We start from the raw sequence: 17,878 nt of genomic DNA, 5'->3' as shown, positions 1-17,878 counted from the left end.
CAACTGAGTTTGAGAAGCCGAATACACTCAGAATCGGTAAAAGAAGAGGTCTAGTTGCCAATGAAGAGATTAAGGATGTGCGAGACCAAAAATGTTAAACTTTAAATGATGAGTTAAGTAGGTTAAATATAATACTGCGATTAATCCCTCATGCAAACTAATTATTGGTGTTTCAGTTGGTGCCTGGTGATATACTGTAATTACGCCATCTAGTCTATGACTCATCTTGTATAAATCTTATTTAGGAAATTATTTAATAACGCAACTACCAAGCTATATTATTCACATGCATCGTGTTATTGGAACTGGAATAAGCTCATTGTAATGCTCTCGAGCCTGATACGGTAAATCCGTCGGCCGAGATAACTACTTTTATTCCTTACTCTCCATTCTCAATTGAGACATTGAACAAAGAAAGGACTGCTTCATACCATCTCCTTCCGAGGTATGAATTCTTGAGAAAGTTTAAACTGTGCTGAAAATGCCGACTCTCTCGACCTCCTAATGCGAGGCGCAACTGCTTCCAATCCCGCAAAACAACTCGTAAACCAGGCTGAACCTCCCTATTTTGTTCGCACTAATTGAGGCATTTATGAACCTGGTGGGGTGGAGTGATCGGCATGGATTTATTGCTCGTACCGACCTGTGGCTTAGAAGCTGGAGAACAATCCCTTACGAGCTAAGAAACTGCCCTTATATACTTAGGAGAGACTTAGCTTATCACAGAGAAAAAGCCGAAAACTTCCAAACCTAGGAAGATAAATTTATGGATTTCCACTTTCCCTGATAATCCAGATACTCTAAATTGATGCTGTGTTGATGATTTTCTGGGTTTACTTTAACTAGGTCCAAAATACGGACACCCTTTTCCACTATTTAAAGTACCAATATGAAATTGGACTGGATATTGTTCATGACCTCATGATAGGTAGGTAATTAACACAATTTATCTTACATGCAGTATCCTTCAGGGTAACACTGCGACCCGCTGCAACCCTTATCCGTGTCGGTTTGGATGGGTCGATGAGGTTGGACTTTCCGTATTAAGCCTCGATGAGGGATTTTCTTCCTATCAAGTTTTTGAGGCTTATACTGATTTTGTCGCGTTATTATTTACCAGGAAGGATCAATAGGCCGTGTGGTTTGCGCATTATTTTTTGTCACCATACTGCATGTCGATATTCTTGGAATCATGCTTCTGTTACTGCTTTACTTTCAATTGAGCCAATTCCTGCTCTACTGTTATCTGACAAACTCCCAAATGTTATGTTGAACTTTATTTTTGAAATTTCTTACTAAATCTATAATTCCGCAGTATCTGTTTTTAATAGGTACTATCGTAACTATACCCAAAACCACAATAAAGAGATAAGGCAACAGACCCGAGCAATTCACGTGGCGATTTCGTTCTGTGATGTTAGGAAAGGTTATTACGGCTGGCAAATACATGATATAGCCACCAACAGAGCCCATCCTGTTGGACGTGTTCTTACCACGCCCATGTCAACAGTCCCCAAAGAGGAAACACGGTGTAGCGATCATATTTCCGACAGGGGGTTTCAGTCAGGACAGTTCTCACTTAGGCAAACGTAAATCCGCGTTCCGAAAGGAAACGCCTGATTACTCATGAGGTCTTCTCTGATGCCTATAAATACTCTGCGACATGCACTTTGATATAGCGACTCCTTTCACTCGCCTCTTTATTGGGATTTTATAAGGGTAGTGCTTAGCACTATGAGCCCTAAAAAGCGACATGGCACTCCGAGTGGTAGATGTCCTACAGAACTACGTCTCAGCCTAAGAATCAAAATAACGTTGGGAGATAACTATTTCGATGATAAAGAAGATAGCTTAGAGAGTAATTTCGAAGAATTGATTACAAAATCTTGGCTGAAACACGCCCTAATCCAGCATATTTAGTTACGGATAATCCTTAGTTCCTGAACTATTCTCAGACCGTACTGGAACGTAACATTCCACAAACTTCTGGTATTTAGTGTACAGAGCTCTCGATACAAGCCAATCGAACCTTGATACTTGATCTTCTTGAACACGTTAGGTTGGATCTTGCGACGGGTTCTCACATCAGATGTCACATGCATCTGCTGGAAACTTCTGGTGACGACCGTCTTAATATAAATTTCCCAGTCTCTTTTGCATAGAGATTAAAATTTTTGGGTCAGTGATGTCACTTAAGCTGTTGTTCCTGTAGTAAATGACCTATCCTGATTAATCCGACGTGTTTGACAAATTCTTCTGACATTCCTCAATTTTCAATACCTTACCCCATGCTGTTGAGGTTTGTACTGTTTAAAGAGATGTAGTACAAATAGACTACTGGCTATCGTTTCCGGAGAAGTCGAGGAATAATGTCGCGTTTGCGAGGCTTTCGTTGGGGGACATCCTCAACGATCTGTGAACTTTCAGGAATGACACTGGGATCGCAGCTAGATTGAAGCCAATAGTTCAGGAGAGCGGTAGCCGATTTGGTTTCCGGGTGTTCAGGGCCTAGCTTGATGCCTTGAAGGCTTACACAAGTTTGGAGGAGATCGAGAGCCTTGACATGTCGGCCTTGCCTTTTCCAGGTGTATGATAGACCCCACATGCTCCTTAGTGTGTCTGGGTGGTCTAACCCTAGCACCCTTTCACTTATCTTGAGTGTCTGTCGAAGCATTGTCTCGGCCTCTTCATACTTCCCTTGCATATCAAGCGCCAAGCCAAGATTGTTCATGCTCATCAGTGTGCTTGGATGGTCTAGCCCTAGCACTTTTTCTTTTATCTTAAGTGCCTGCTGATATATCGTCTCTGCCTCTTCATATTTCCCTTGCATATCAAGCGCTGAGCCAAGATTGTTCATGCTTGTCAGTGTATTTGGGTGGTCTAGCCCTAGCACCTTTTCACTTGTCTTGAGTGTCTGTCGAAGTATCTTCTCTGCCTCTTCATTCTTCCCTTGCATATCAAGCACTGAGCCAAGGTTGTTCATGCTCGCCAGTGTACCTGGATGGTCTAGCCCTAGCACTTTTTCACTTATCTTAAGTGTCTGCCGATGTATCATCTCTGCCTCTTCATATTTCCCTTGCATATTAAGCACTGAGCCAAGATTGTTCATGCTTGTCAGTGTGTTTGGGTGGTCTAGCCCTAGCACCTTTTCACTTGTCTTGAGTGTCTGTCGAAGTATCTTCTCTGCCTCTTCATTCTTCCCTTGCATATCAAGCACTGAGCTAAGGTTGTTCATGCTCGCCAGTGTGCTTGGATGGTCTAGCCCTAGCACTTTTTCACTTATCTTGAGTGTCTGCCGATGTATCATCTCTGCCTCTTCATATTTCCCTTGCATATTAAGCACTGAGCCAAGATTGTTCATGCTCATCAGTGTATTTGGGTGGTCTGGCCCTAGCACCTTTTCACTTATCCTATGTACCTGTCGATACATCATCTCTGCCTCTTCATACTTCCCTTGCATATTAAGCACCGAGCTGAGATTATTCATGCTCGTCAGTGTGTCTGGATGGTCTAACTCTAGCACTTTTTCTTTTATCTTAAGTGTCTGCCGATGTATCATCTCTGCCTCTTCATACTTCCCTTGCATATAAAGCACCAAGCCGAGATTGTTCATGCTCGCCAGTGTGTCTGGATGGTCTAACTCTAGCACTTTTTCTTTTATCTTAAGTGTCTGCCGATGTATCATCTCTGCCTCTTCATATTTCCCTTGCATATTAAGCACCAAGCCGAGATTGTTCATGCTCGTCAGGGTGCCTGGGTGGTCCGGGCCTAGAACGACTTGTCTGGTCTCAAATACTTGTCGAAGGAGTGCTTCGGCTTCAGTATACCTCCCGTCACTAAAAAGGCATTGTCCAACCTTGTTACTCAATTCTTCTCTCCACTTCCCTTGTCCAGCCTCAAAGGATTCTACGCTGTGTAGGACGATCTGCGCATGAGGTAGGTACGCTCGCCACAAAAGCCGATTCTCAGGCTCAGCAGACGGGAAAGCTTCTCGTAACCGCTCGCTAGCCTGAAGCCTCCAATAATCTAATCTCTTCTCCTTGCGCAGCCAGCTACGCGTAGCGAAATGAACCAGTCGGTGAATGCTCAATAATTGGCTGTTCGTCTGTGCAGTTACAAAGGAATAGCTTTTCAGTACGCCTAGTGCCTGGATCTGTTGCGGAAGTGAAGTATTATTATTCGGCAGAAGTGATTGTGGGATCTCTCGAGGATCAATACAAGACATGAAGGAAAGATAATTAGCGGCCAAGACATTGGATCGCCGGATCTGATCAAAGGAGATTAGCCAGGTTGTTGCTACCGGATTGGTTAGGTTTGTGTATCGCCAATCATCCTCGAAATCGTGACTGAGTAGTTCAACCAAGCCGCTCTCTTGTTGATTCAGGAGAATCATATACTGGGCCAGGGAGATAGAGTTTTCGTTGATATAACTGGCAGCCTGGACAATGGCGAGCGGAAGTCCATGGAGTTGATCAATTAGTTTGGTTGTAGACTCTTTGTCTTCAGTCAGTTCCTTTTCGATCAAGGATTTCCTTAAAAGATCCTTCGCCACTGTCGCATCCATCTCAGAAATCTGCATCACATCTGGCCCAACTAGTTTGGTTGCCAGCTGCTGATTCCGGGTCGTGAAGAGGATAAAGCCGTGTGTCCCGTGTGGAAGAAAACTCCTGAGTGCGGGAGATGTCATGGACTTAGTCCACATATCCATGTCGTCCGCATTATCGACAATTAGTAACCACGGTCCTGCTCGATCCGAGCTGAGATACCGCTGTACCTTCAATTTCATATCGGCAGATGCCGGATTTTGCAGGCTGAAATGTTCTCCGATACTCTGAAAGGCCTGCTCAACAGTTTCAACACTGGTGGAAGGAATCCAGAAAATTGACCGATTAGGGTCTCTCTCTCGGATCCGGTAAGCTACCGCTAATGCTATCTGCGTCTTCCCGACGCCTCCTAGGCCAGAAATTGCCGCTTTCTGCATACCTGTGTCACCAAGGATCTTCTCCTCCAAGTTCGCCACTTCGCGGGAACAACCGATGAATCGGGGGTTTTTCTCAAATGGCACCATCCAGCACGGTTTGGGATAGCTCTGGCTTCCTGTGAGCAGAGACTGGCGATGGGTAGGAACTTTCCCAAGAAGGAATTTTGCGTAAACGGCGGCTGTAAATGCTGCGTATCCCTGCCATTTTTTATTCTTGTGAGAATCACAATAGTCACAGATCCCCCGAATCACTAAACAAGGGAGTTCATTTAAAAGGCCGGCTGCTTCCATTTCAAAACATAAACAATGATGTTCTTTGGCGATCCGATCTCGTGTTTGACCATCTTTGATGACTTGGTTTCCGGAGGCAACGACTCCATAGTGAATATGCGGCTCTGTGGATGGCCGTGGGACGCGCTTGACCTCCATACTTCGGTCGCAACTCCAGCAAGTATCCTCATTGTTGACATGACTATATGTGGCCTGGAAAAGGCGATCCTCTGCTGGAGGTTTAGAAAATCTGATGGCCATGTCTGGGTTTTGTTTTAAAGCTTCCTCTGTAATAACAGAGATTCCGTTAGTTCCAGTTCGCAGCTCACGGGATTTGAGCTGAGACACTGCAGTTAAGAGGATCGGTGATGGTCGGTTCAAGGTCCGTGTCTGTTGAAATCGGCCATCGTGGAGCGCTTTCCCGAAGTCATATTGAAAGACACCACTGGAATCTGCAGTGGGTTCACTGACGACCAGGTCACCAAGCCGGATATCTACCTGATTATTCGGCACCCCTCCTGCAATCCCAACCAGAATACCATGTCGGACTGCTGGAAAGGTTGCTAGAATATGGGATACAACACTTGCAGTGGATATGGTACCATATTCTCCCGATGGTAAACAAACCAGCACCACATTGTGGCCGCTGATTTTTCCGAGAACATAGGTAGTTGAAGCTGGGGCGACTTGTGCGGGGCGATCATGAGTTTCATCCAACAGCGCCTCGGCGGCTGCTAACTCCAGTGGTAGAGCGCAAACCCACGCGACCGTGTAGTCTGAGTGAGAGTATTTCATTTTCTGTAGTATTCCACCTGCTGCAAAGTACTACGAGGGATCATGTTCGTCGGAAATTCTTGCTCACTGACGCACACTGTGGGGTTGCAGAAGGCAAGGCTTTCTGCAAGGCTGAGCCACGATGTGGGAATTTGTCAGACTCTCTAGCCGGTCTATTAGTTTCAAGTCATTAAAGACAAATCTAAAATAAGGGAGTAAGCGAAATGGTAAAGACGATTGGACCTATTCTCGCTAGGTTCCTGATTGCTGAAATAGTCTGTTCGATGAACCTCTCCATCTACGGCGGCCTATATCGAAGGTAGGGACAATACATAATTTATACAAAAATTACCAGCTAAGACAAGCTAACATCTTCAGTGCAGATGATCAATTAGAATCCATTTAGTGATTATTCTATAGGATTTTATCAAATTAATTATAGAATTATTATAGAAAATAACTTAATACTATCTTAGTATAACACTATTAATAATTACTTTCCTTTTTTAAGGCTATATATGTGAGACGGTTATTGGAAAGCAGGCAAGCGTTGGAGCTACCGGCCAAACGTACAGTCCAGGTAGATACAGACTGATTACTGACCTGCGGCATACATAACTGCAAATACAGAATATATAGTATCTTAGCTGACTAGGGCCTTAGCAGGGCTCCTATAAGGCCCTCTAAAGATACTATATATACGCTGAAGGATTATAAACCTCTCTTAACATATAAAACCTCATATTATCCCTTTTGTAAAAGATATCAGCGTTCCTACGCTGATTTGTAATATATAGAGGGTAAAAAATGATTGTCACGCACCTGGACCCACTCTAGTTGTCACTGGCTATGTCGAGAGACGATACGATGTGTTGAACCACACAGAGATTCCTTGAGGGTAACTAGAATTTATATACTGAGGTCGCCAAAGGGGTTGAGTTAAAGTAGAATATAACTAAAGTAAGAGAGATGCCTTGAAGTGCTGTAATACTTTGAGTAGGATTGTCTTGCTGACCCTCTTGGTGTAATCAAAGTAAATTATGTTAAAGAATTATGCTAAGATCAACTAAATTAAATAGAAATAAGTATATTTATATAGCTAAGTCTTTTCTATAATTTCTCTATACTTTTGGTGTATATCAATTATAGGTTTCAATTACTGCCCTGTTCTTATATATAACCCCCTATATTCTATTGTATAAGTTAATACGCACTAACTAACTTAACAAGGGTCCGAAGATCTAAACACGTATCTTGTTTGCTACTTTATTTGCTGAAATCAGAAGTAGTATTATGTACTGTGTAGGTATCATGGATCACACCTTGCGTCATTGTCGTGACTTGTTCCAATTTTCGAGGGACATTCCACCAACAGGAATGCGTGTTACAGTCCGGTTAAAAGCATCATACTCCTCCTTCTTGTAAGACCTGCAATCGGATGGAATGAAAAGATAGCCCGAAACCAACCGCTATCCATTTAACTGACTGGCCACGACTAAAACAGACAATACTTTCCGCTTGAAAGCAGCTTTTGGTATATACTCAGATCTCATAGCCGGCATTGGTGTGCCGGCTCGAAACAAGCATCATACCGATAGCGGTAGCGACAGCGGGAAAAAATCTCCAACACCATTGGCTCGAACGCAGTCGATTTGATTGAGTCTTTCAGTTGTTCGACAGGACTGGATATTATTCCGCATTTTTGGCTTGACTCAGGCTCGGACAGCTATAAGAGCAACTGTGCCCTCCAAAAGGCCGATCTCTATACCCAAGATTAGTCGTTTGGCTTTTCTTGTGACACTAACTTCTCGGAGTTGCAAAAATGGTGAAATCTTCGGAGAATGACTGGGTTACTCCTGATTTGAGACAGGACGCAGATGGAGATAATCTCCATTCTTCTCGAACATCTGAGACTCAATCAAATCGACCGTGTTCGAGCCAACGGCGTAGGTGATCACATTGCGCTACCACAGTTGGTAGTCTGCAGGGACCAGCCTACGGGAAAGAGCTCCGTCCTTGAGGGGGAGAGCGGCATACCCTTTCCTCGACAAGATGGCTTGTGTACCAAATTCGCTACGAAAATAATCTTGCGACATGATAACAACGAGCGCCGAGCAACGGCCACAGTCATACCGCATACGTCTCGGACTGAGGAAGAAAAAGCACGCCTTACCACGTTCTCTCGTCAGCTGTGTGATCTGGCAGATCTGCCAAACGTAAACGTTATAGAAGAGGCCGCAACGCCTATGGGAGTTCGTGGTTATAGTTCCGATAAGGATGCCCCAGCGTTCTCTGGGGATGTTCTTCGCCTAGAAATAGTTGGCAAAACGGGACTCTTCATTATTCTGATTGGTATGTTCTTCATAGATTGTGGTATCACGAGACTAATATAGAATGGAAGTCCTACTTACCTGTCCCAATCCATAAGACGCCGGATGATTTTCTGGAGAGGTCGGCAAAAGTTGCGGACGACCAAACGAATCAAGATAAGGAGGAAGCCTGTATAGAGGGTTAAATTGCTTCCTTGACAATTTCTTCTAGCTGATGATGTAATTATTCGTTATTTATCTCTAAATGCATGGGTGTCACAATGCGATTCTCTCAGGGAAGAGATCTTTATTTCACAGGCAATAAAATCATGTGGTTAGAATTAAAAGAATTAGCCTAAAAAGTTTAACATAATAAATAGTTAATTAGTTAACTAACTACGAAACTAACTACCGGTCTTGGCTATATAGACACGTACTACAGGAACGACCAAGTTTATCAAGATGTCTTTTTGGAGAGAGGATCTCCGGATTGGGACATTGTAAAGCTAGTTTGTTTTCTTTTCTTTTCGTTTCTTATTTCTCGAAAAAAAAGGGAACTCCTAGTATATGGAGGGTACAGGTGTCAAGAGCAGAAATAATATGCACAAAGATAAGAAACACGTTGCATGGACAAGCAGCGGTCGGGTATGGGCTGCTTGGTGGCATGAGGGAAGTCAATAAAAGTATGGCAGTGTCCCGATTGTTGCGTTGAATTGATGGGTAAATTTGGCAGGTTTAGCCACAATATTTGATATAGACAGATTGAATGGCCTTTTCTTTTGGGTAACTTGATTACACTGCAATTAATCCAACTCAACGCAATTCAGTCGACGGCCCGTTCATACTAGAGACGCGACTATGGGGAGTCATTGCGTTAGCCACCGCTGTCAATCAGGAGAGAAGAGCGAGACTTACAGCCCACAGCCTTGGAATCGTAATTATAAATGCTGTAATATTTTCTCAAGAATGCTGAGCCAAGAATGATCTGCTTGGGATCGTAGTCCTCTTCTAGGTCGGTGGTGGAGAAAGCCGAGACGCAAATCATCGGGCTTCCGGGAAACGTCCACTCGATCGTGTAATCGTAAGGCGAAAGGGTAAAGGTATGCCCGGCGATTGTGAGAGACACATCGGGCATATATACTCGCTCCGCACATGGCACATTTGGAGGAAGGAGAAACTGGTCGAAATCAAAGCCAAGTAATTCCATCAGGCCGACTGCAGTGTCCGGGTCAAGGTAAATATAGGGCCAAGCGCTAGTGAATAAAGCTGTGTAGCCGTCCAGTCGCCATTCACGGTACTGTCCACTTGGCAATGCAATCTTCACTTCACCTGCGCCTGTGTGTGTCTGCCAGGCCTCAGGCAGGAGAAGTTTGGTTGAGGTGTTGCTGAGAGGAAACCAGGTGATGGGATTATGGAACAATTGTTGATTCACGTCTCCTATCATTAGTTGCCCGGGGTCGGCAAGCTTCAATCCAAAGATATTGGTCTCTAGAATGCCCTGAACGGCGGCATTCTTCAACAGAGAGGTGAAGCCCTTAGCTGCATCGCTAGCATGTGGGTTTCCCAGTCCCAGAATACCGTAAATGATGGATACGTCGTCATACGAAACGCCCCGCCAGTTCATCTGCAGAGATTCCTGGAACCACTGGTCTTGAATCTCGACCTGTCCGAGAGCCATTGAATCCTGCGAGGCACGACCAGAAGACGTCAAGAAAATATAGTCTAAATCCACCAACGTTCCGTTGTCCTTGTGGGTGGATGACGTGCTTGAATTATACCCTTTCTCGTCATCTGTGGCGGCAGCACACGAATTGCAATTAACTGAAAGTATAAAAGTATTTAGGGACGACGTGTCCAACATTACGGGACGACGTTGAGCCGGAGTGCCGAAACCCACTTGGATGAAGTACCCGAGATCTATGGTAAGGTTATTCTGGCAACATGGTTAAGAGTCTGCGTCGCAATGTGTGCGTGTGGAAATCAACTGGTCAGCGCTGCGATGTGTACATACTGTTACATCCAAAACTGCAATTCCTCCATTGGGCTGAAAGAGCTTCCAGTCGCCGTACAGGTTAGCCTCCTCTTGCAACGGTTTCTGGCCGTTGGCATGATATAGCATGTTGCCATTTCCCATTCCTTTAGATTTGAGAGGCTGTGTATCCGGTCCTTGACTCGCTACGGTGGTTATCAAGAAATATAGTAATCGAGCCCTGAGCAGAAACATATTTACTGGCAGATCAAATGCAATGCCAGTCAAGAAGGGGGGCTGTTTGTTAGTTCGAGGTTGTTGTAAAGAGAGAAAATATGGACACCATTTTAAAGCGAGAGCGATCAACTATCGGAGAAAAATAGCAATTCCCGGCACTTCCTGACTTAATTGATAACCGGGTTCACTTGGCGCGTGGCTCTTTTTATTTCACTGCGGGAAGAGTGCATCAGATTGCATCAGCATCAATCTGTCCATGTGCATAAAGGTAATGAGACTGTTCCTTAATTGGACTAGCTGCGGCTGATACTATGACTGGATGTGAGGCGCCTAACACGTTCTCATGCATGCATATGCAAAGTGACGGGGCCGGTCACCCGCTCGTCACCTCGGGTTCGATAACTAGGAGATACCATGTTCTCATGCATGCATGTGCAAAGTGACGGGCGCGTAAATATGAAATCCACAACAGTGTTGGTTTCCTTGGGGCATTTTTCTTGGGTTAGTAGGGTCACGTGGGCAGTCCAGAAAAGAAACACCCAACTTGGCGCTGTATTTAGTAAAATTGCCTCACTCATCCCGCAGTTAACACGGCCTGTTTCTTTCTTTTCTACGTTTAGTATAGTGGCAAGAACACCACCCTCTCAAAAAGCGCGTATCAGGCTAGTATTGTATTCTAGTCACCAATACATCCCGGGCACCGTAATTCGATATCGATTAAAAAGGCACTATCAAATCGCTTCACTTGGGTCTGCAACAATGGAAGAGGTCGATCGACCATGGGCACCGCCGATCTGGGCACCTGACACACTCAACTACAGAAAATTTTTCAATGCGTCCGTGTCGGGAGACATGCAAGCGATGCAGGAGGCTCTGGCTAGCGGAGAAATCAATGTAAATGCGTGCCCGAAGTGGGAAGACTGGGAAGGCGAAACAGCCCTGCACCGAGCCGCTGAATGCGGTCATCTCGAGCTTGTCCAATTGCTTATCTCTCATGGCGCCGATATCGACCGGAGGGATGTCTCGCCAGTGGGACCAAAAACAGCCCTGCACATTGCCGCCCACAATGGGCACGTTGCCATTGTCCAGGAGCTCCTACAGAATGGGGCCGACGTGACCACCCGTGGTGAGATGGGAGGCCCTCTTTTGAATTTCGTACTGTGGCTGAAACGGAGCATTTCCGAAAAGGATTACGAGGTCATCGACCTGGTGCTGAGCCAAGGGGGTTATGATATTCATTCATGGCTCATGGAAATGGGCGGCACGATAGTAAGTCTGACTCTCTAGGGCCCTATTTTCCATAATCAAATGTACCGTATCTAACTAGCACCAACAAAAGCTCCATCAGGCGTCTGAGATTGGAGATCTCACGCTCATTCGGTTTTTAGTAGACCGTGGAGCCGACTGTAACTACATCATCCCGACCTACGAGGACGACACTGTGTTACACAGCGCTGTCATGTATAATCAAATCGATGCATGCCGACTGCTTATTGAGTTAGGGGCCTATGTCACTCCTAGCGCATTCGCCCAAGCCTCTTGTATGGATATGGTTGAGCTTCTACGTCCACACCTCAGCCAGTTAGATATATCGACCAGTGGAGTTTTGAATCATGCCTCCGAGCCCGGCTTCGTACGTGATCTGTTGGCAAGCCAGATAGTCAACGTGAATGATCTGGATCTGAGAGGCGAGTCAGCGCTTTTAGTGGCATGCACTCACCCTAAAAACATAGAGATGCTTGAAGTCTTACTAGAATTTGGGGCTGATCTTCATGTTTGTGGTTCTCGAGAAGTACTGGGCCGGATATTCAAGGGGGACACCCCGTGTAAGTTCAATTTGGTTTGAATTTGTTTCTTTTATGACGATAATCCTGATTATGGCCTCCACTCCTTAGTACATCGGGCAGTAGCATTTGCTTCTTCCACGGCCGTCACTCTCCTCATTCAAGCCGGGGCGGATCTGGAAGCCAGAAACAAACCGGGGCAAACCCCGTTAATTCGAGTTGCGATGTCTGGCGAGAATAAACCTCGCACGGAACTTTTTGATGTTATTGTAAAGGGAGGAGTAGATGTCAATGCCGGGGACTCAGAACACAATACAGCCCTTCATCATTTAGCCATGCAGAACATGCATATCAGAAGTCCGCGGGAATGTCTGACGGTCTTCCAATTACTCGTGAAAGCGGGTGCGTTGACCAACTTGGTTAACTCGCAAGGCAAAACGTGCTTGGAATTATTCAGTTCAAGTGCAACCTTTCGCGAATTCCTAGATACGCTCTATCCATAGTACGATTTAGGACGGTCTAGTGGTACGGTCAGTGAAGATTAATCCTGAATCATTTCACTTGATAGTCACATTGGATGCAATCGGTTACAGGAAAAGGCTATATAATACATTTGTGTATTTGTTGGTTTTATTCCTTCACCAGTCCTAACTCGCCAACGCAGTTCAATACGGATTTGTCTCCTCTCTTCCCTTCTCAAAAAGGACCAGGGAGCCAAGATCGCTTAGGTACCGTTTGGACATCAAATTTTGAAGCCCCACCAGTACCGTCTGGGTTCGTCCCTGCGGGGACCCCTATTGAAACCTCGAATACGGAAATAAGGGTTTTGCAGCCATAATTACTACCTCAGTCTGTGCAAGGATTCAAACACTTCTCTTATCCAAGCGTCGGCCAAGTAGCCGAAGTCGCCATTCAACCGCCACCATAAGAAGGATCAACCTGTCTAGTATACATGGCCATATTAATCACGTTTGGCTCGCTATTGTAACGGCCTGCTAGGGCTGAGGTTAGTGGGGCAGGTGCCTCGTGGCAGGTGTCCCACACTGGCTATCTATCCGCGACGCGCGTGGCTGTACATAATTCCTTCCTCATGCTTAGAATTTTAGTTCAATGGTACCACAAATTCATATTTGTGCTGATCGTAACACCTGTGGGTTGAACCTTCGCTACGGGCCTTGTCCCAATTAGTCCTGGGACAGGTGGAATAAGCAGCATTAAATGTACGATACGAAAAACGACAAATAAGGTGGGCACGTATGTATGTATGTATGTAGTGTGTAATTTGCCTTGAAGCTTCCTAGTAGCATCGAAATGCCAGGGGGTCCTTGAAATTGAGAACGGACAGGATTTCGGCGGAGGGCCTTTCATCTGTTTGTCTACTTCATATTTAGAGTATTACATGTGTTTTCCAACCCACAGGATGATTGGGTATTTTGCTTAATTATCCAAAGCAAATTCGCATTGGCAGAGAATTATGAGACTCCGACATGTGCTGTCTATCCACTATTTGTCCCCACCACACGTTCTCAAATCCTCTTTTCTCTTGCTCAGCCCATACCTCTTCAAGAAGAGGTATGGCGCTGCTAAATATATAATACCTGGTTCTGTCATTCCAAACAGAGCAGCGTTTAATAATCTTTTGCCGCAAAGACGCTTCTGTCAACTCGCAGCCTGCAAAGATGAGCGGTAACAAGGCCTGTCTGGAAACCATGTTTTCATCTCGACACGCAAAAATGTGGTCCACAATGACTCTTGCGCGGTATAAAATACGCATCGGGACGTCGCTTCCAGGCTTCCAATAGAACACCCTATATATGTAAAGGAGAAGACCATTCCTCCAGGCTTCGGAGCAGTGCATACGATCTTGGTCCTGGTGCATAGACTCTTCGCTGTCAAAAGTCGACTCGTGGGAAGTATAGTTCCAGGCCTCAAGTGACTGTTCAATTCCCGATATTACACTCGTGTAAAGTTCTATTTGTTCCACCGAGTCTGAAATCTGCTCTTTTGCGCTCAGGCGTGCCAGTCGCATAACTATCTTGACGAGACTCAATGGGCACCCGCATAGCCCAAAGTAATCCCATTCTCGATTTGGACCACTATTGTTTGACTGAATGGCTTCGAAGTATGTGTAAGGAAACACGCAGACTTCCCTAGACACTAAGCTGATTATTGCATCCCACCTATAAGGTAAGCAAGGATTCACATGTTTTAACGACATTTGCTTACATACCATGTAAGCAATCCTATTTGTACCTCTAACCTAGAGGACATCGTCCAATTTTCGAAACCACCGCATGCTTCGAGGAGACCATAAGCCCCTAAGAGATGTGTTTTCCAGTTTCCGAGGGCAGACTGAGTCTCCTAGAAGGCATTGTCAGTTCAAGTTAGGCTAGAGCCGTATGGGGGAGAAAGGGTCGCAATTTACGTCTAGTGAAAATATAATGATGATCGTATCGAGCATAGAGTAGCAATCTCTGGCATCACTGTAGATACTGAGACCCTCGCGAAGCATCTGAAGTGCCACATGGCGATGACTTTGAGAAGATCGGCTCTCGACGTGATGGCCAGCTAAACCCATTACAGCGTGGACTAAACAAGCGGGTTCCGGGTCGAGATCCTTTCGGTATTGAAAGGGATTCGCTCGTAAATCAGTAGTCAATGGGATTTTGCAAAAATCGTCGTTATCTTATAGCTCTTAGTAAACGATGGCAGGATGAGGTATGAGGGAAATAGACACACATCTATCGAGGATAGGCTGAAAGCGCTGAAAAAGGTTGTTGTACAGTACAGTCGGCGGAATAGAGATAGGATAAGAGCTCTTCTTATGAGTTGTCACCACGTCACATGAGTCGTCATTCCTAATCAGTGATTCATCGCCCAAAGGTCGGAATGGCGTCTCGGTCGAATGCCGAGTCTCTTCACAGGCAGTGACTAGGAGATTAAATCCATGTTAGCCTTGCACAAGTATTATATTAAGCATTTGAAACGGTTATCGAAGGTGACCATACCATTAGACCCAAAATTTGCCTGATAAGCAGTGGTAGGTCCCAGTAGCGCTTTTGAATATGAGCAATTGGTCACCGAGGAAGATTTGTTGGTCTCATGGTTTCTGTTAGGTCGCTCGATAATGAACTCAAGTTGCAACGGTTTGCATGCAATTCGTGCTTCTCCTCGGTTTGTCCTGCGCGTTGTGGGTCTTTTCGCCGGTTTTCTAGATAGGGAAAATCCCGGCTGCCAAGATAGATGTCTCTCGGGCATCCCGTAAAGACTTTAAATCGGGTATCATCCCAGTAATCACGCTCTCTGCATCAGAACTGTACGTCACCATCGATGCTTGGCCTGGTAACTCATGGCTGAGAGGCGAGGAGCTTGAAAGCGTAGCATTTGATGATTCGCAGGAAATTGCTTGTTTCCTTAGTCAGCGGTGTGGGGAACTTAACCGACACTAACTGTTAGATTCTAAGATTAATTGGGTTAGAAAGTAAGTACGTACAGCTTTTTAGTCCAAAAGGGAAATCTAAGACTAGCCAAAAAAGTTACTACCACTTTCGTCAATTACCGCTTCAGTCATAGTCTGGATATAGATAGACAGGAGTCACTGTACTTAAACTCGACGATTCTCCGACTACATATACCATGGCTCCGTCTTTCTTATCCTACTGGTACATCAATTGATCAATTTATCTATCGACTGCTCACTATACCTAGCTCTCGTCAATCCTACTTCTTCTCTCATCGTTTAAATTTTCGTTTCAACTCGCCACATAAAATTAACGGTGGCAGCTCTCAATACTGTTATCACTGTCGTTTTGGTGGTATAGCTATATTATTCACGTCGGGGTAATTGGAGCAAAATCTGTTATTTCCAGCACCAATTGCAATGGATAAACCTGGGACGAGTGAGCGGGTGGTACCTATCTCCAATTCTGAACGTTAGTCTATACATACCATTTCATTTGAATCTCCTTAAAATACCTGTAAGTACAAACCTAATCACGAAATAAAATGCCATTTCTAGATTCAAACATTGTTATTGTTACCTGGAATGGGCCACATGACCCCCAAGACCCTTTCAATTGGCCGTTAAAGAAAAAATGGTGGGCAACCGGACTCGGCCTTGTTGCAAGTTTTATCTGTTCTGTGAACGGAACCATTCTCACTGTTGCTCACAAGTCAATCAACGACGAGTTTCACATCTCAGATAAAAGCTTTCCTTATTCATACTGGCCCGTTACTTCTTGGGGAGTGGGAGCATCCGTATGCCCCCTCTTCTTATTTCCTATCATGGAAGACTTCGGAATCCGGCCAGTAGTTCTCGTCACCTATTTTTGCTTCATCTGCTTTCTTATTCCAGTCGGCCTAGCTCCAAATTTTGCAACTCTTGTTGCAGTGCGATTCTTTAGTGGAGGTTGCGTTCCGCTCATGAGCGACGCCGTCGCCGGCATTGTATCGAATGTTTTTTACGGAGATCAAGCCAGGAGCATTCCGATATGTCTCTACGTTACGGTCTATCTTGCAGCAACCAGTATGGGCCCAGCAATGGGTTCTGCTATACTTCAGTTTCTTCCTTGGCGCTGGATTGGATATATTGAATTGGTTTGGACCACCGTTCTATTTCCTATTCTCTTTATTGGCCTTCCCGAAACCCGTGGACCCGCCATCCTGCTTGCCAGAGCCAGAAAGCTGCGTCGCGAGGGAAGGAAAGTATATACAGTAGCGGAGTTTGATAATACACCGTTATATCAGGTTTTGATCAGGAGCATACAACGACCTCTTTTCATGTTATGCACGGAATCAGTGGTTTTTGTAGCTGCTCTCTGGGCCGGCTTTATTTTAGGAATAATCTACTTGTTTACTCAGTCAGTCGAGCAGGTGTATGGAGAGCTATACGGCTGGGGGCCTGTAGAGACTGGGTACGTTCAAATTGCTATTGTCGTCGGGGAAATTCTGGGCTGTGCATTTTGCATGTTCACAAATCACTGGTATTACGCTTCCGCTGTACGGAATACCGAGACTCCGGGTACGCCTATCCCTGAGGCTAGACTATATGCCTCGATCATTGGAGGGCTATTTGGTGTCACTGGTGGAATGTTTGTGTATGCATGGACATCATTCTCCACCATACATTGGATGGCTCCTACAGTCGGACTGACCATGATCGGGTTTGGAATTACAGCTGTTGTGATAGGAAATGCAAACTATCTGGTTGATGCATACAGTAAGTATGCGGCGAGCGCTCTCGGTGCCGTGGGTTTAATCGAGAATATCTCCATTTCCTTCCTCCCTCTTGCTGCAACAGCAATGTACACAGATCTCGGCCTTCATTGGGCTAGCTCACTCCTCGCATTCGTGTCTTTATTACTTGTTTCTACTCCATTCGTCGTTCTCAAATGGGGCAAGGAAATTCGATCGCGCAGTCCTTTCATGAAAGAGGCTATTATAGACCGGCGAAGAGAAAGCATCCCAACAGCCATCGCATAATGGTCCATTTTCGATAACATTGACTTCAATGTCACTAAGGCTGGGCCGAACAGAATGTTGATGGCCTTATTTT

At 45.2% G+C, this 17,878-nt stretch overlaps 6 protein-coding genes across 6 annotated transcripts; 3 read left to right on the top strand and 3 right to left on the bottom strand.

Moving 5' to 3' along the window:
* Positions 1-2,341: 2,341 nt before the first annotated feature.
* On the bottom strand, positions 2,342-6,095 carry BGW36DRAFT_343579 (uncharacterized protein; the record flags this gene model as incomplete). Its single annotated transcript, XM_046213155.1, has 2 exons — positions 3,596-6,095; positions 2,342-3,469 (listed from the first exon to the last, which is right to left on the bottom strand). The coding sequence occupies exons 1-2, from the start codon at positions 6,044-6,046 to the stop codon at positions 2,342-2,344; spliced, it is 3,579 nt and encodes a 1,192-aa protein (XP_046071557.1). The 5' UTR covers positions 6,047-6,095.
* A 1,807-nt stretch (positions 6,096-7,902) lies between these two features.
* BGW36DRAFT_428617 (uncharacterized protein) lies at positions 7,903-8,452 on the top strand (the record flags this gene model as incomplete). Its single annotated transcript, XM_046220578.1, has 2 exons — positions 7,903-8,377; positions 8,427-8,452. 2 exons carry the CDS (start codon positions 7,903-7,905, stop codon positions 8,450-8,452), a joined length of 501 nt encoding a protein of 166 aa, XP_046071556.1.
* A 721-nt stretch (positions 8,453-9,173) lies between these two features.
* On the bottom strand, positions 9,174-10,453 carry BGW36DRAFT_428616 (aspartic peptidase domain-containing protein; the record flags this gene model as incomplete). Its single annotated transcript, XM_046220577.1, has 3 exons — positions 9,174-9,190; positions 9,250-10,267; positions 10,346-10,453. The coding sequence occupies 3 exons, from the start codon at positions 10,451-10,453 to the stop codon at positions 9,174-9,176; spliced, it is 1,143 nt and encodes a 380-aa protein (XP_046071555.1).
* Positions 10,454-11,299: 846 nt separating this feature from the next.
* Positions 11,300-12,827, top strand: BGW36DRAFT_428615 (putative ankyrin repeat-containing protein; the record flags this gene model as incomplete). Its single annotated transcript, XM_046220576.1, has 3 exons — positions 11,300-11,809; positions 11,880-12,366; positions 12,436-12,827. 3 exons carry the CDS (start codon positions 11,300-11,302, stop codon positions 12,825-12,827), a joined length of 1,389 nt encoding a protein of 462 aa, XP_046071554.1.
* A 782-nt stretch (positions 12,828-13,609) lies between these two features.
* On the bottom strand, positions 13,610-15,680 carry BGW36DRAFT_189158 (fungal-specific transcription factor domain-containing protein). The gene is made up of 5 exons (XM_046209775.1): positions 15,333-15,680; positions 15,064-15,255; positions 14,750-15,009; positions 14,555-14,685; positions 13,610-14,504 (listed from the first exon to the last, which is right to left on the bottom strand). The coding sequence occupies exons 1-5, from the start codon at positions 15,580-15,582 to the stop codon at positions 13,766-13,768; spliced, it is 1,572 nt and encodes a 523-aa protein (XP_046071553.1). The 5' UTR covers positions 15,583-15,680; the 3' UTR covers positions 13,610-13,765.
* Positions 15,681-16,329: 649 nt separating this feature from the next.
* On the top strand, positions 16,330-17,805 carry BGW36DRAFT_398110 (major facilitator superfamily domain-containing protein; the record flags this gene model as incomplete). Its single annotated transcript, XM_046218369.1, has 1 exon — positions 16,330-17,805. One exon carries the CDS (start codon positions 16,330-16,332, stop codon positions 17,803-17,805), a length of 1,476 nt encoding a protein of 491 aa, XP_046071552.1.
* Positions 17,806-17,878: the final 73 nt, after the last annotated feature.

Source organism: Talaromyces proteolyticus (genome assembly GCF_021365285.1).
Source record: "Talaromyces proteolyticus strain PMI_201 chromosome Unknown BGW36scaffold_7, whole genome shotgun sequence".
Lineage (NCBI taxonomy): Eukaryota > Fungi > Ascomycota > Eurotiomycetes > Eurotiales > Trichocomaceae > Talaromyces > Talaromyces proteolyticus.
This window is presented reverse-complemented; position numbering and strand designations above follow the sequence as displayed.

Bases quoted from the DNA above. Each gene is read 5' to 3' on its own strand.
- BGW36DRAFT_189158 (XM_046209775.1), bottom strand. From the start codon at position 15,582: ATGCCCGAGAGACATCTATCTTGGCAGCCGGGATTTTCCCTATCTAGA. The intron at 14,686-14,749 runs GTAAATTGCGAC...AATGCCTTCTAG, and splicing joins TCATTATATTTTCACTAGAC to GAGACTCAGTCTGCCCTCGG. The intron at 14,505-14,554 runs GTATGTAAGCAA...CTTACCTTATAG, and splicing joins CAAATAGGATTGCTTACATG to GTGGGATGCAATAATCAGCT.